Source organism: Syngnathoides biaculeatus, chromosome 8 (assembly GCF_019802595.1).
Source record: "Syngnathoides biaculeatus isolate LvHL_M chromosome 8, ASM1980259v1, whole genome shotgun sequence".
Classification (NCBI taxonomy): Eukaryota; Metazoa; Chordata; class Actinopteri; order Syngnathiformes; family Syngnathidae; genus Syngnathoides; species Syngnathoides biaculeatus.
In genome coordinates, this window is record NC_084647.1 from 14,000,921 (window position 1) to 14,014,501 (window position 13,581).

Sequence of the window (13,581 nt, forward strand, 5' to 3'; positions counted from 1 at the left end):
AATAAGAGTCCTTGACTGACAGTTGCAAATGTGCGTTTGTCACAAATGAAAGCTGCAGGCGCGCAAATGTTATTTCCCATGGAATATTTCAGAAATGATTGACGAATATGCGGCTCTCGCCCTCAGGGCAAGGATGGCGTCAGGAGGGGGGCTTCCACCGCGCGCGGCCGGCCACATGATGGACGGCCGAAGGAGTTGGGTGGCAACTTCGGGGAGAGCCGCTCGCCCGCCCGCGGCGCTGCTATTGGTTTATCGGTGGCGTGATGACACGGAGGAGTCGCCTTGACGACTTTATAAAAGCTTGCTCGCGCGCTCGCGCCCAGCCACTCTCCGCGGAAGCGAACCCGTTCCAAGAAGCGCCGAGCTCCACCTCAAGGTGCACCATGAGCGAGGTAAGGCGACTCATTTGCCGATTTTGACGCACGGTCGTCGCCGTAAAAGCGCAGAAACGGGAGGCGGCATCGACGAGGACGCTGCAATGGGAGATTGATTTCTCTTTAGTGGTCGTTTTTTTTTTTTTTTTTTTTTTTTTTTTGGCGACGTTTTGCTCGCATCTCCGGTTTTTACTCGGCTCGCCTCGGGGTGCCAGTCGCGGTTTTTACGCACGGATCTCGGTTGTTTCTCGGGGTCAGTCACCAGTCAAACGCTGCTGACAAGTGGACATGAATAATAAAGCCACGGAAAACGATTCATTGCATGAAGGTGGAATTTTTGCACTCCATGTCCATATTCCAACCCGCTTATCCTCAAAAGGGTCACAGGGAGTGCTGGAGCCTATCCCAGCTGTCAACGGGCAGGATATGGGGTACACCCTGAACTTGTTGCCAGCCAATCGCAGGGCACGTGGAGACAAACAACAGTCACAATCACACCTTGGGGCAATTTAGAGTGTTCAAATAATGTTGCATGTTTTGGGGTTGTGGGAGGAAACCGGAGTGCCTGGAGACTTCACACAGGCGAGGCTGGTAGTTGAACCCTGGTCCTCAGAACTGTGAGGCCAACGCTCTAAACAGTTGCCCCACCCTGCTGCTCGATGAAATATTTTCTTTTTAAAAATGATTTTTTTTTTTTAGATTTTGCCATTTTTGTTTTGAAATCCCTGGACAATAATAATCAAGGTGACTTAAACAATTCATGTATCTTCTTGCTGTCTTTTTATTTTACCAACTTTTTTTTATTGTGACAACTACTTTGAAATACAATATCTTAAGATGACACAAGATGTCCAACGCCAAGTTGAAATAATATTGAAGATAAAATATTGAAGTGGAAGCAATTCATCGTTAGGCCCAGCATAATATTACAATTATACTGTTTATGAAAGATTTGAATGACCATTTGCAAATATCTTATGCTGTTGCTGGGCATTCTCGTGATGTGTGAAAATGTTGTCTGTGAATGTTTTCAAGGGTTAGAATTATGTCATGCTGCACAAAAGCACATTCATCAACATCATTGTGCAATTTTTTTGTTTTTTTTTAATTTTAGGGAGTCGTCTTGAATGTGAATGAATCTGCAGTTTTACTGCACTATTCTCCTACACAATGTTTAAGATGGGGAAATCACAAACTATGCCATCAGCTGGTTTAAGCGTTGGCCTCACAGTTCTGAGGTCCCAGGTTCAATTCCGGACCAGCCTGTGTGGAGTTTGCACGTTCTCCCCGTACCTGCTTGGATTTTCTCCGGGCACTCCGGTCTCTTCCCAGATCCTTCAAATATGTAACATTAATTGAACACTCGAAATTGCCCCAAAGTGTGATTGTGAGTGCAGCTATTTGTCTCTACGTGCCCTGTGATTGGCTGGCAACCAGTTCAGGGTGTACCCCGCCTCCTGCACGTTGACAGCTGGGATAGGCTCCAGCACTCCCCGCGACCCTCGTGAGGATAAGCAGCAAAGAAAATGGATGGATGGATGTCATTAGCTACTCTTTATTGCCTATATAGTTCCCATTATTTCCGATAGCTGGTTAAGAAAACTGACTTTCCATGTTAGAAACTCCCGAGTATTGCACTTGGACACCACAACAACCACAAAGTACAATCTTTCACTTTTTAGTGCGCCTTAGAGAACTTGTCGGACGTGGACTTAGTTTAATAAGCGGGTAAATTGACACATTAGCACAAGTGTGAAGCTGGAGGTCTGCCATTCCCAAACCCGCGTCTACTAGCACTTGGTGTTGACATATTGTAGTGTATTAGAGCAGCTGCAAAACCCCAAAATTTGCTTTTGCTGTTATGGCTCATTACAGCTGAAGAGTCAGACACTTGCTACTGCAGAGAAGAGGCAGCAATGTGATTTCCATATACTGCATATACTTCATCCAGTGAAGATCGCATCAGGACAAGCATCCGATTGGCAGCCTTTTTTTTTTTTTTTTTTTTTTGCAGCATTTTCTTACCTTATATATTTGTTTTCTTTTCGTGCAATTCAAAGAAGCCTTCGTATAAAGGTCAGATCAGGGGAAAGCAGCTTTCAGAATAAAAGCAGTTTTACTTTTCAGCGTGCAGCTCGATTGGAATATATGTCCGTCATTACCTCAAATGGAAAAATGTAGACATCAGCACCCTTCGCCGCGAGCTGTGTGTGACAAATTGTTCGCCGGGCGGCTTAATAAAAGATGCATACTGGGTGGGCACGCACACAACGGGAGATGTTTGAATAATTGAATGCCCACACCCCACCCCACACCCCCGACCCCCACCCGCAGCAAAATCGCGCGCCTTTGATTTGGCGTCAGTGTACAAAGTAAAGCGACGCCGCCACTTCCTGTTGATGAACAAAGGTGTTACATTCGAGTGGATGTCGTGTGAATGGAAACAGGATGAGGTGAGAATGAGACGATTATGTCACCAGCACAGCCCGAGAGCTCGGTGACGCCGGATGAACGTCCGCGATATTTAGTTTTGACTCCAAACGTGACCTGAAGGAATAAGAAGGAAATTGTAGGCGATTGAGTCACCTTCCAACTTCAGCACGAGACTGTTTTTCCCCAATTTGCTCGCTTGCATGAACTCACCAGTGACGACATTAGCTACACGCTACTGTATACAGTACTACCGTGCCTGTACTTCATGTCCTCAATGGGGCCACATGTAACTGGAGAGCCTACTGCAGAAGGCAATAAATTAAACAAGAGTTGGAATTTGTCTTTGACAGGTTGTCAGTCAATCACAAGGCTCGTGTGGACAAACGTCAACATTTACTTTCACACCTACGTGCAAATAATCAATCGGAATCCAATCACTATTGTACCGTTTTGGAATTGGCAGGCCGTAGCGCATACCTAATAAACAGATTTTTGTCATTAAATCAAATTGGCAGCAACTAACCATTTGTTTTAAGGTGCAGTACACATTTATTCTTGATTATTTTTACCTTTTACTTTTCAGGATATTGTTTTGTTTTCTTACTCAATTGAAATACAGTATACATGTCCGGTGGCACGGTGAATCGGCTGATGAAGCGTTGGCCTCACAATTCTGAGGACCCGGGTTTGATCCCGGCCCCGCCTGGGGGTTGTTTGCATGTTCTCCCCATGCCTCCGTGGGTTTTCTCCCGGCATTCTGGTTTCCTCCCGCATCCCAAAAACATGCAACATTAATTGGACGCTCTAAATTGCTCATAGGTCTGACTGTGAGTGCGATTGTTTGTCTTCATGTGTCCTGCGATTGATTGGCAACCAGTTGAGGGTGTACCCCGCCTCTTGCCTGTTGACAGCTGGGATAGGCTCCGGCACTTCCCGCCACCCTCGTGAGGATAAGCGGTGAAGAAAATAGATGGATATAGATGTCCATCCATCCATCCATCCATCTTTGTGATATCTCCTTGAGACAAGTTGGGTTGCCAGGGAGTCACATTAAATCTTTTTTTTTTTTTTTGTGGGGTGGGGGAGACTCAAGACTTTTTCATGTCTCACATGTGGGAGTACTTCACGGCGCTATGGCAACGTGGCAACTTCCGAATTTCCCTCCGCGAGATGGCGACCTGGTGAGAGCCTAAGCAATATTTCACCGCGTCCTCCAGTGCGATGGGCCCTATACCTCTTCATTACCATGTCACTGGATTGTTAGTCACATTGATGTTATATATATATTCATAGGACCCTGTTTTTAATAGCATGGAAAAAAAATGCATTTCTACTTTCACAATAAGTGTCTGAAAAGTCATTTGAGTTTCTTCATGTTCAAGTAAAATTGGTGGCAAATCTGAAATTGTCATCACACCCGTATGAAAGTTGTTACATTTTGAAGGCCTCATAAATGTGTGACTTCCATCCATGCATTAACTACTTTTCCGGGTCAGGTCACGGGGAAGCAGCTTCAGCAGGGATACCCAGACTTCCCTTATCCCCAGCCACTTCTTCCAGCTCTTCTGAAGGGATCCTGAGGCGTTCCCAGGCCAACCGAGAGACATAGTCTCTCCAGCGTGTCCTGGGTTGTCCTCGGGGTCTCTTTTCAGGTGGACCATGCCCGGAACACCTCACCAGGGAGGCATCTGAATCAGATGCCCCAGCCACCTCATCTGGCTCCTCTCAATGCGGAGGAGCAGCGGCTCGACACTGACCCCCTCCCGGATGACCGAGCTTCTCACCCTATCTCTAAGGGAGAGCCCGGACACCCTACGGCGGAAACTCATTTCGGCCGCTTGTATCCAGGATCTTGTTCTTTCGGTCACGACCCACAGCTCGTGCCCATAGGTGAGGGTAGGAACGTCGATCGACTGGTAAATTGAGAGCTTCGCCTTTTGACTTAGCTCCTTCTTTACCACAACAGAGCGATACAAAGTCCGCATCACTGCAGACGCTGCACCCATCCGTCTGTCGATCTCCAGCTCCATTCTTCCCTCACTCGTGAACAAGACCCCAAGATACTTGAACTCCTCCCCTTGGGGCAGGATCTCATCCCCGACCCGGAGAGGGCACGGCACCCTTATCCGACTGAGGACCGTAGTCTCGCATTTGGAGGTGCCGATTCTCATCCCAGCCGCTTCGCAGTCGTGAGAGCTGGAGATCACGGCTTGATGAAGCCAACGGAACCACATCATCTGCAAAGAGCAGAGATGCAATACTGAGGCCACCGAACCGGACACCCTCTACAACTCGGCTGCGCCTAGAAATTCTGTCCATAAAAGTTTTGAACAAAATTGGTGACAAAGGGACAGAGGCAATGCGGACCAAACTCTGACAGCGGTCGTACAGGGACCAAACAGCTCGTATCGGGGGATTCGGTACCCTATAGTCCCGTACCCCATATTACAACACAATCATAGGCGGACATTCTTAAAAATGCCCGTTTATATAAACGGAATGTCAATGCATGAAAAAACTGAAGTCATAGTAATTAAAACACCATCTCTTTGGCGGTAGTAATGAGGTTCTATTTGGTATTCAGGCGTATTAATTTAATAGAATAGATGGATGGATGTTTATTAATGTGGTTGCAGTCTGCTGCGGTGGGCTTCTTGCTTAGAGCTGTCTGTAATATTTTGCCCCATCTATCCAAGTAAATAAGGGGAAAACCTCGATACGACGCTCATCAGTATCAGAAGCGTTTGCTGTTGTGCCCGTTTGGACGTCCACTCGCGTAGCCGCACAGCACCCCAAGGTGCAATCCATCTTTACTTTTTAATTAAGCCCCCTCCCCTCTTTGTGTGTGCTACCAGAGAAGTGAGTCAAGAGCTTAAAGAAAAAAATTAAATAAAAATCTATCAGAACAAGTCCCTAAAGCTTCTGTCAGCTAGTGCATGTCAAAGAGAAATGAACGGGCTGACGACAGAAAAAAAACAAACCAAAAAAAAAAAGATAGTGGCAAATGGCTGACTGGGATGTTTTAATCCCCTTTTTCTCCCCAGTGCACAGACAAGAGGTTAAGCTACTGACACCGTTACTAGACATCATAATAACATTGTCGCACTCATCAAGGGCTTCCACTATCCAATGATGCTACTCGAGATAACATTTAACCCTTTAAAGTATGCTACGTTGACGTAACGTTCCAATGGAAATTCCCCACAAAGCTGCCGGACGTTGCGTGAATTCCTGTGAGCGGAACAAGCAACAAAGCATACGTTATGTTCAAAATTATGCTAAAACTGTACAACTCATATTTGATTTCACATCTCCAATTATCAATAGAGCTGCCTTAACATTTAAAAATGTGTGAAAATTAAATAAGAAGTATCAAAACAACACTTTGCCAAGAGTATAATACACGCTATAATGCACATAAAGGACACTGAGAGGCATTCATATCCATCCATCCATTTTCTTAGCTGCTTATCCTCACAAGGGACGCGGGGAGTGCTGGAGCCCATGTTGTTCTTGTAGCTAAGTACGACGGTCGTTATTCCGTATCAAGGTCCAGAAAGTGAGCCAGATCGGCCGGGGAGCTCCACAGGTTTTCCGCCTTCAGCGTGGTCGGTTTTTAAGCACAATTGAAGAGATGACGCGTATCGTGGGGTGCGGGGGCGACGTCACACGATTGGCATTTATCGCCGATGTTGTTGTCGAGTCGATGCTGATAGTTGTTGAGCTTGTGACACCAGCCCGAACGGAGTTGCGATAGTGTCGATCTCACGGGCCGCGGGAGTTGTCTTTCGGATTCGGCTACCGGAGGCGGGAAGCCGTCCAACACGATGTTGGGTTTCTGGCGAATGGTGCCGGAGCCTATCGCAGCTGTCAACGGGCAGGAGGCGGGGTACACCCTAAACTGGTTGCCAGCCAATCACAGGGCACATGGAGACAAACAACCGAACTCATAATAAATAACACCTTTGGGCAATTTGATGTGTCCAATTGATGTTGCGTGTTTTTGGGATGTGGGAGGAACCCAGAGTGCCTGGAGAAAACCCACACAAACACGGGGAGGACATGTAAACTCCACATAGGCGGGTAAGGGATCGAACCTGCGACCTCAGAACTGTGAGTCCAACGCTTTCCAGCTGATCCGCCGGCATTCATATCACAACGCTTAATGTTTAGTCTTCGTTATCTGTATGCAATTTATCCTGAGCCGACCGTCATCAAGGGTGAATATTCCCAAAAATGTCAGCATGAGTCGTTTATTTTCAAGTCATGATGTGTGGAACTTTTCTAGTTTCGAGGAGTGTCTTTCTGGCTTTTACGCTCCGAAAGCAATCTGGCGAAGACAGATATAACTTTGCGATCCCCCCCCCCCCCCCACACAAAAAAAAAAAACACAAAAACTTTTCTTCAGCACATTGGCTTCCTCAGCACGTGGCTGGACCGAGAGGGGTTACGGGTGTAATGCAATTTTGACTCTGACAATAAAGAGATCCATCCATCTATTTCTTTTTTTTCGAGCGCTTGTCTTCACTCCGGTCCCGAGTGAGCCTACGGCAGCTGACTTTGGGCCCCGGCCAATCATAGAACCATGAAGGAGATTCTTTTCTCAAATGGCCAACAAAAAGTCTACTTGCAACTAGTTCATTTCCCCCCCACAGCTCCTCCTACTGGTCATGTTGGTCACTGTCCCACTTGGAAACCTCATCAACAAAAAACAATAAATTTGAGCTACACTTTTAATTTCTTCTCTACAGACCATTTGCTCTCGAATATTATATATATATATATATATATATATATATATATATATATATATATTTGGTAAGCCTGCTAGTCAGCAAAAAATAAAACAATGTCAACAATTTCCCATACTTTGCTAATGTAGAAATCAGTTTGTCATTGAAAAACTTATAAAAAAAAAGAACCTCATGATATTCTCTTTGTAAAGGGATAATTTTGAATATTGAATCTGAATAGATTGTAACCATATTTAAGTGTGCGGTGAGTACACTAGATGTGTATTTGGAGAGTGACACGATGATGGATTGCGAGCATTTTATTGGTATGATTGCAAATTTACATGCGCTTGGTTCCGGACTGACCGGAAAGTTTTTTTCTTTATGATGATGTAGCGCTTTCTGACGATTCATAATTACTCTTGTGTTACATTGGAGTGGCTTAAATTCAACAGACCGACAGGAACTCTAAATTTGCCCATTTGACTATTTAATTCACTTTAAGCAGACGATGGATTCCTCTAAGTAATTGGGCTGAAATTTTAGGCGGGATGCAGTGAGAGCTTTGCACGGATCGTTGGCACAAAAGAGACAAACAGCACAGAACTGTGCTACGATTAAAAGGTGGGGGAAAGCATCTTGGTGGCCAGGAACATCCTTATGGAACGCACAAAAAAAAAAAAAAAAAGTACAGTGATAACTCGGTTTAGTTACTTGACCACAATTCGTTCCAGAAAACAGTTCGAGAAGTAATTTGTTCAAAAACCAAATTGATGTTTCCCATTACAATGAATGGAAAAAGAAATAATGCGTTCACAGGCTAAAATTTTAGGCATTTTAAAGCATTTTTAAAGCTTTTCCTGATAATAAATAAATACATGTATATTTTAAATATTTCATATAATAAAATAATTTAAGAAATATATTTATTTTAAAATGTATGCTTTAGTAGTAGAGTACGCTAGGCTGTGAGCGAATTGCCGTATCTGTAGCAACTCGGCCCCCAGCCTTGTAAACATTTTTTGATGAACAACAAAGAAAAACTTCAAACAAGCAACTTGCCTTGTTTGGAGCCACGATTGGGGGTTAATAAGGAGGCCCCGTAGCTCAGTGGTTAGAGCACTGGTTTGGTAAACCAGAGGTTGTGGGTTCGTATCCCACTGGGGCCTCCACTCCCTGAGAAGGGTTGCGTCAGGAAGGGCATCCGGCGTAAAAATTGTGCCAAACATATATATGCGTTCATCTGAGATGACACGCTGTGGCGACCCCGAAAGGGACAAGCCGAAAGAAACACACACACACACGGTCGTCCTTGATAAGAAGAAAAATAACAGTCACTACTGGGACACGTCCGTGTACAGAGGCTGCGGTATACACAATAATCAAAGTACGCTGGGAATTCAACAAAGCGCATCGCGGGTCAGCTGATCTGGCCGCGCGCAATATGATATTTCCGGTTCTTGCCGGGGGCGTTTGAGTACCGATTTTCATTTGAAAACAGAAGCGAGAAAAATCGCGACATTTTCATTTGAAAACCGATTTGTTCGAAAACGGGGGACGTTCGAGAACCGAGGCTTTACTGCACTTTTTTCAGTTTGAGCTTTATTGACCACAGTTCACTAATAACGGCGTGAGACAACGCAGGTGGGTTTGGTGTTCATTGACCGGCAAGGGGACATTTCCGCCATTAGTCTTCCCGCTGTTTGCCATTGGATTGGTCCCGTTCTCCTCCCTGGGTTCAAGCACTCGCTCGCCATCCCGTTGGAAAAGTGACACCCGAGGCTTTCACCATCAGCGCCACGAAGCCTTTAATCCACCAAATGTATCTGAGAGTGGAAATCTGCATTTGCGCCCCCGCGGAGGCCACGAGATAAGTCGGCCCTCGTCTCTGCAGATTGGCAAAGCCCCAAGAGGAACTGGTGTGTCGCTCTGTTCGGATGTTAAGCAGCTTTAGTGCGTGTTCTGCGGGATCAGGGGACTTTTGTGGATTGTGTCATTCTGTTGTCTTGGCCTCCCACGTTGGGAGTTGCGATAATATTTGCCATTGAACGAGCAGATGGATCCCGTTCCTTAGAGACTGGTTGACTTTTTAAAAGCACTAAATTTGCAAGCCTGCTTTTTTCCCCCCGAAACTTTAGTGGGCTGCATTCGTGGTCTCTAATGACCGAATCAAATTTAATTGGATGTAGCCGTTCTTGTTTGGACTGGTTTTGTCAGGATCATGCAATAATTGCAGACCGGAACACCTGCAAAATCTCATGAACGCCGTCAATCCAACAATTTTGTTCACGGTTTATCCTTTTCGGGGCCAAAGGGAGATGGAGTCAATCCCAGCAGACTTTCAAGGGTGAAGACAGACTTCACCCATCCTCTGCGTCTTGCGGACCCGCCTGTGTGGAGTTTGCATGTTCTCCCCGTGCCTGCGTGGGTTCCCTCCGGGCACTCCGGTTTCCTCCCACATCCCAAAAACAATCAACATTAATTGGACACGCGAAATTGCCCCGAGGTGTGATTGTGAGTGCGGCTGTTTGTCTCAATGTGGCCTGCGATTGGCTGGCAACCAGTTCAGGGTGGACCCTGCCTCCTGCCCCATTACAGCTGGGATAAGCTCCAGCGCTCCCTGCGACCCTTGTGAGGATGAGCAGCTAAGAAAATGGATGGATGGATTAGTTGTGTAGCAGAAACTAATAATTACCTCTTCCAAAGATTCTCCCTCCCCCACAGCTGTCCTGTAAAACAGAATAAAAATGTTGTCGGATGGCATGGTGGCGGATGGAAAGGAGGTGGGGGCAACAGAGATCGTATGTCAAGGGTGTCAAAATGCCACACACAACCTAATTTAAGTTTAAAGGGGCCAGAGCACTAAAATTATACTGTAATTAATTGAAAAAATACACGTGACCCTTTTTTTAAACAAGTACTTTTGGAATGTCAATGTCATGTCATTATCCAAGCCGCCTATCCTCACGAGGGTTGTGGGAAAGCTGGAGCCTATCCCAGCCAGCTTCAGGGAAAAGGCAGACGACACCCTGAACTGGTCGCCAGTCAGTCGCAAAGTAGATATCAACAGCATCACTGAGCGGGAATCGATCCCACGCTGCCTGCACCAAATGCAGGCGTGTGTACCACTACAACATCAGTGACTATCTTTAGGAAAGTCTTTAGATTTAATGAAAGTTTTTAATTCCATCCATCCATTTTCTTTGCCGCCTATCCTCACAAGGCTCGCAGAGAGTGCTGGAGCCTATATCTTTTTAATTTATTTTCCAAAACAAACTCAGATTTCTTGAGGAAATGTAACTTCAGTTTGTCATCTACAAGTGTGCATATTAACAGTAGTTGTAATTTAAGGCACAAAACCTGAAGTCAAAAGTATTTACAGTTAAAAAAATGTAGGATTGCACTTTAAAATGAAATCAACCTATGAATTTTCACCACTCAATTTTGTACTGCAGCATGATTCCCACAACTATCCCCAGTCTCCAGCATCACAATATCATGTGTATTTTTCCACTTTCAAATTTACCCCCGCAGACCGGATGACATCCCCGGCGGACCGGTTTTGCCAGAGAGCCGCATGTTTGACACCCCTGGTCCACGCATAAAAGCGACGGCGCTGTTGTTGTAACGCAATTCCCAGTCTTTTGGGCAACAGAAGCTACACGCCGCAGCTTTAGCAACCACAAAACTGGAGGATGTTTTCATTGGACGGAAACTTTTTTTTTGGGGGAGGGGGGCACGGAGACTCGATGCTACTTTAATGAGTTATCGAGCGCTCTTTGTTTCCTTTTAATGTGCAGCTCAGTCACGCAGGATAATGTGATTTTGTGTTGTTTTCATCGCACTCCAAACTATTTAATGTAAGCTGCAGTGTGCTGTAAAGGTTGATTTTCCTAATTTTCACGATCGCACAATCTGTATTCGACTTGGTGTTGATCAACACTGACTCACATCAGGCTGAGTCTGATTACCAATCATGCCATCAACCAACACGGCAAAGAAGATCTGAACGACAAACTCTCCTGCAGAGTTTTGCATGACTGAAATTGGTGCTATTAAACGCTGGCCGGTTATGTGTCTGGGGTGTTAGTAATGCAAGGGAGTCTGATAACTATCAGGGCGCCATATTTTCAGCACGCTGTGCACACGCCGGGGGCGGGGGCGCCACGTGCCGCTCCTGCTTGGCTCGGGCTGCAACTTGGGTTTGCAACGTATAGTGGATCAATAAAGTAAATAGGCCTCCCTATTAAGACCGTTATGTGCGTGAAGTGCTTTGGGAGCGCTCCTCCTGGAGTGGCTGATAAATAAAGCGATATTTATAACGGCGGGCGGCCCGCGTGCAATCATAATTGATCTGGATAGGTAATAGTGTCAAATTGGCAGTGAAAGAACACCCGTCCATCCATTTTCTGAGGCAGTTATCCACACGAGGGTCACGGGGAGTGCTGGAGCTTATCCCAGCTATCGTTGAACTGGTTGCCAGCCAATCGTAGACCAAACGGACAGAGTTGCACTTATCATCACACCTACGGGCAATTTAAAGTGGACAATTAATGCATGACTTTGGGATGTGAGAGGAAACCGCAGTGCCCAGAGAAAAATCACAGCGGCACGGCAGGCGGGGCTGGGATCGAACCCGAGACCTCAGAACTGTGAGGCCAACACTTTCAAGCTCAGTCACCGTGCTGCCCGTACTGAGATCCAACAACACCTTTCCCGAGTCAGTATTAATAATCGTATCATATCTAATTCAATTATAATTTCATTCAAAAGAGGCAAACTCCACACAGGCGGCGCGGGGATTCAAACCCTGGTCCTCTGAACTGTGAGGCCGAAGCTCTTACCCTTTGCACTACCGTGCTGCTAGTAAAAGAACAATGACAGTAAAATAGAATTGAATATTAGTATTTAAATGAACGTGTTGAGGCGGCACGGTGGATCAGCTGGTAAAACGTTGGCCTCACAGTTCTGAGGACCCGGGTCCGATCCCGACCCTACCTGTGTGGAGTTTGCATGTTCTCCCTGTGCCTGCGTGGGGTTTCTCCGGGCACTCTGGTTTCCTCCCACATCCCCAAAACATGCAACATTAATTGCCGCTAGGTGCGATTGCGTGCGGCTGTTTGTCTTGTTGTGCCCTGCGATTGGCTGGCAACCAGTTGAGGGTGTACCCCGCCTCCTGCCCGTTGAAACCTGGGATAGGCTCCAGCACTCCCCGCGACCCTCGTGAGGATAAGCGGCAAAGAAAATGGATGGATGAGCGTGTCTATGCCTACAACATCGAAAAATCTCGCGCTGTGAATCGCAAACATTTTATCAAGCTCGGCAAGCGAGCAACCAAGCGTGCACGTTTCACTCTTGTACCTTCCAAGTCGATGAGGCCGTGAGCGTCTGAATTAGCCGAGTGACGTTCCCGCCCCACGCTGCAAATTTACCCACCGCAAAATCATTACAGCATCGCACCCCAGAGATTGGAGGCCGAAAATAGAGCTTCAGAGACTGCAGGGGACTGCGGGGCAAGCTAATAAGGAGAAAGGTTGCGGGGGGGGGGGGGGGGGGGTAAAGATTGGAGCCTAAGAGGGTTTAAACACGAGAACAAATGAAAGGATGTCAACGGGAAGCATTTGCATACCGTCGCTCATCAGCGACTCTGCCCTGGTAAAGCTGAAGATTATTATTTTTTTTTTCCTTCTTAACTCATAGCAAATTTAGTTACGTAAGAGTTACTTTAATGCACGGATGCTGGCTCAGAAAAAAATAGATTTTTATGATGTAAGACGAAGGAAGATTTGTTTGGGGATTGGTGCGGCCATAATACATACAAAGAAGGTCATTCTAAGACCCCCCCCCACAGCTGCTACCGTGATGATGTAATAATAATTCTCTGTGCTGCTGTGAATTATCAATGCGTTGCTTTTGAGTGCACATAATGTCAAAAACAAAACAACAAATTGGAATTAGTCGTTTGTATATTAGTCAAAAGAGTTGTGAGATTGAAACCAACTAATTGCGGTTAATGAGATGAACAGAAAGAGGAGGGCATG

General features: G+C 46.0%; 1 protein-coding gene and 1 non-coding gene across 2 annotated transcripts in view; both read left to right on the plus strand.

Moving 5' to 3' along the window:
• Positions 1-13,581, plus strand: part of pcp4b (Purkinje cell protein 4b) — a 46,772-nt gene that overhangs the window by 11,393 nt on the left and 21,798 nt on the right. Inside the window, exon 3 of the mRNA XM_061827386.1 lies at positions 127-392. Within this exon, the coding sequence (XP_061683370.1) occupies positions 264-392 (129 nt within the window). The 5' untranslated portion in view covers positions 127-263. The remainder of the gene's footprint in view (positions 1-126; positions 393-13,581) is intronic.
• On the plus strand, positions 8,637-8,709 carry trnat-ggu (transfer RNA threonine (anticodon GGU)). Its single transcript has one exon. It is a non-coding gene; the product is annotated as a tRNA-Thr (tRNA).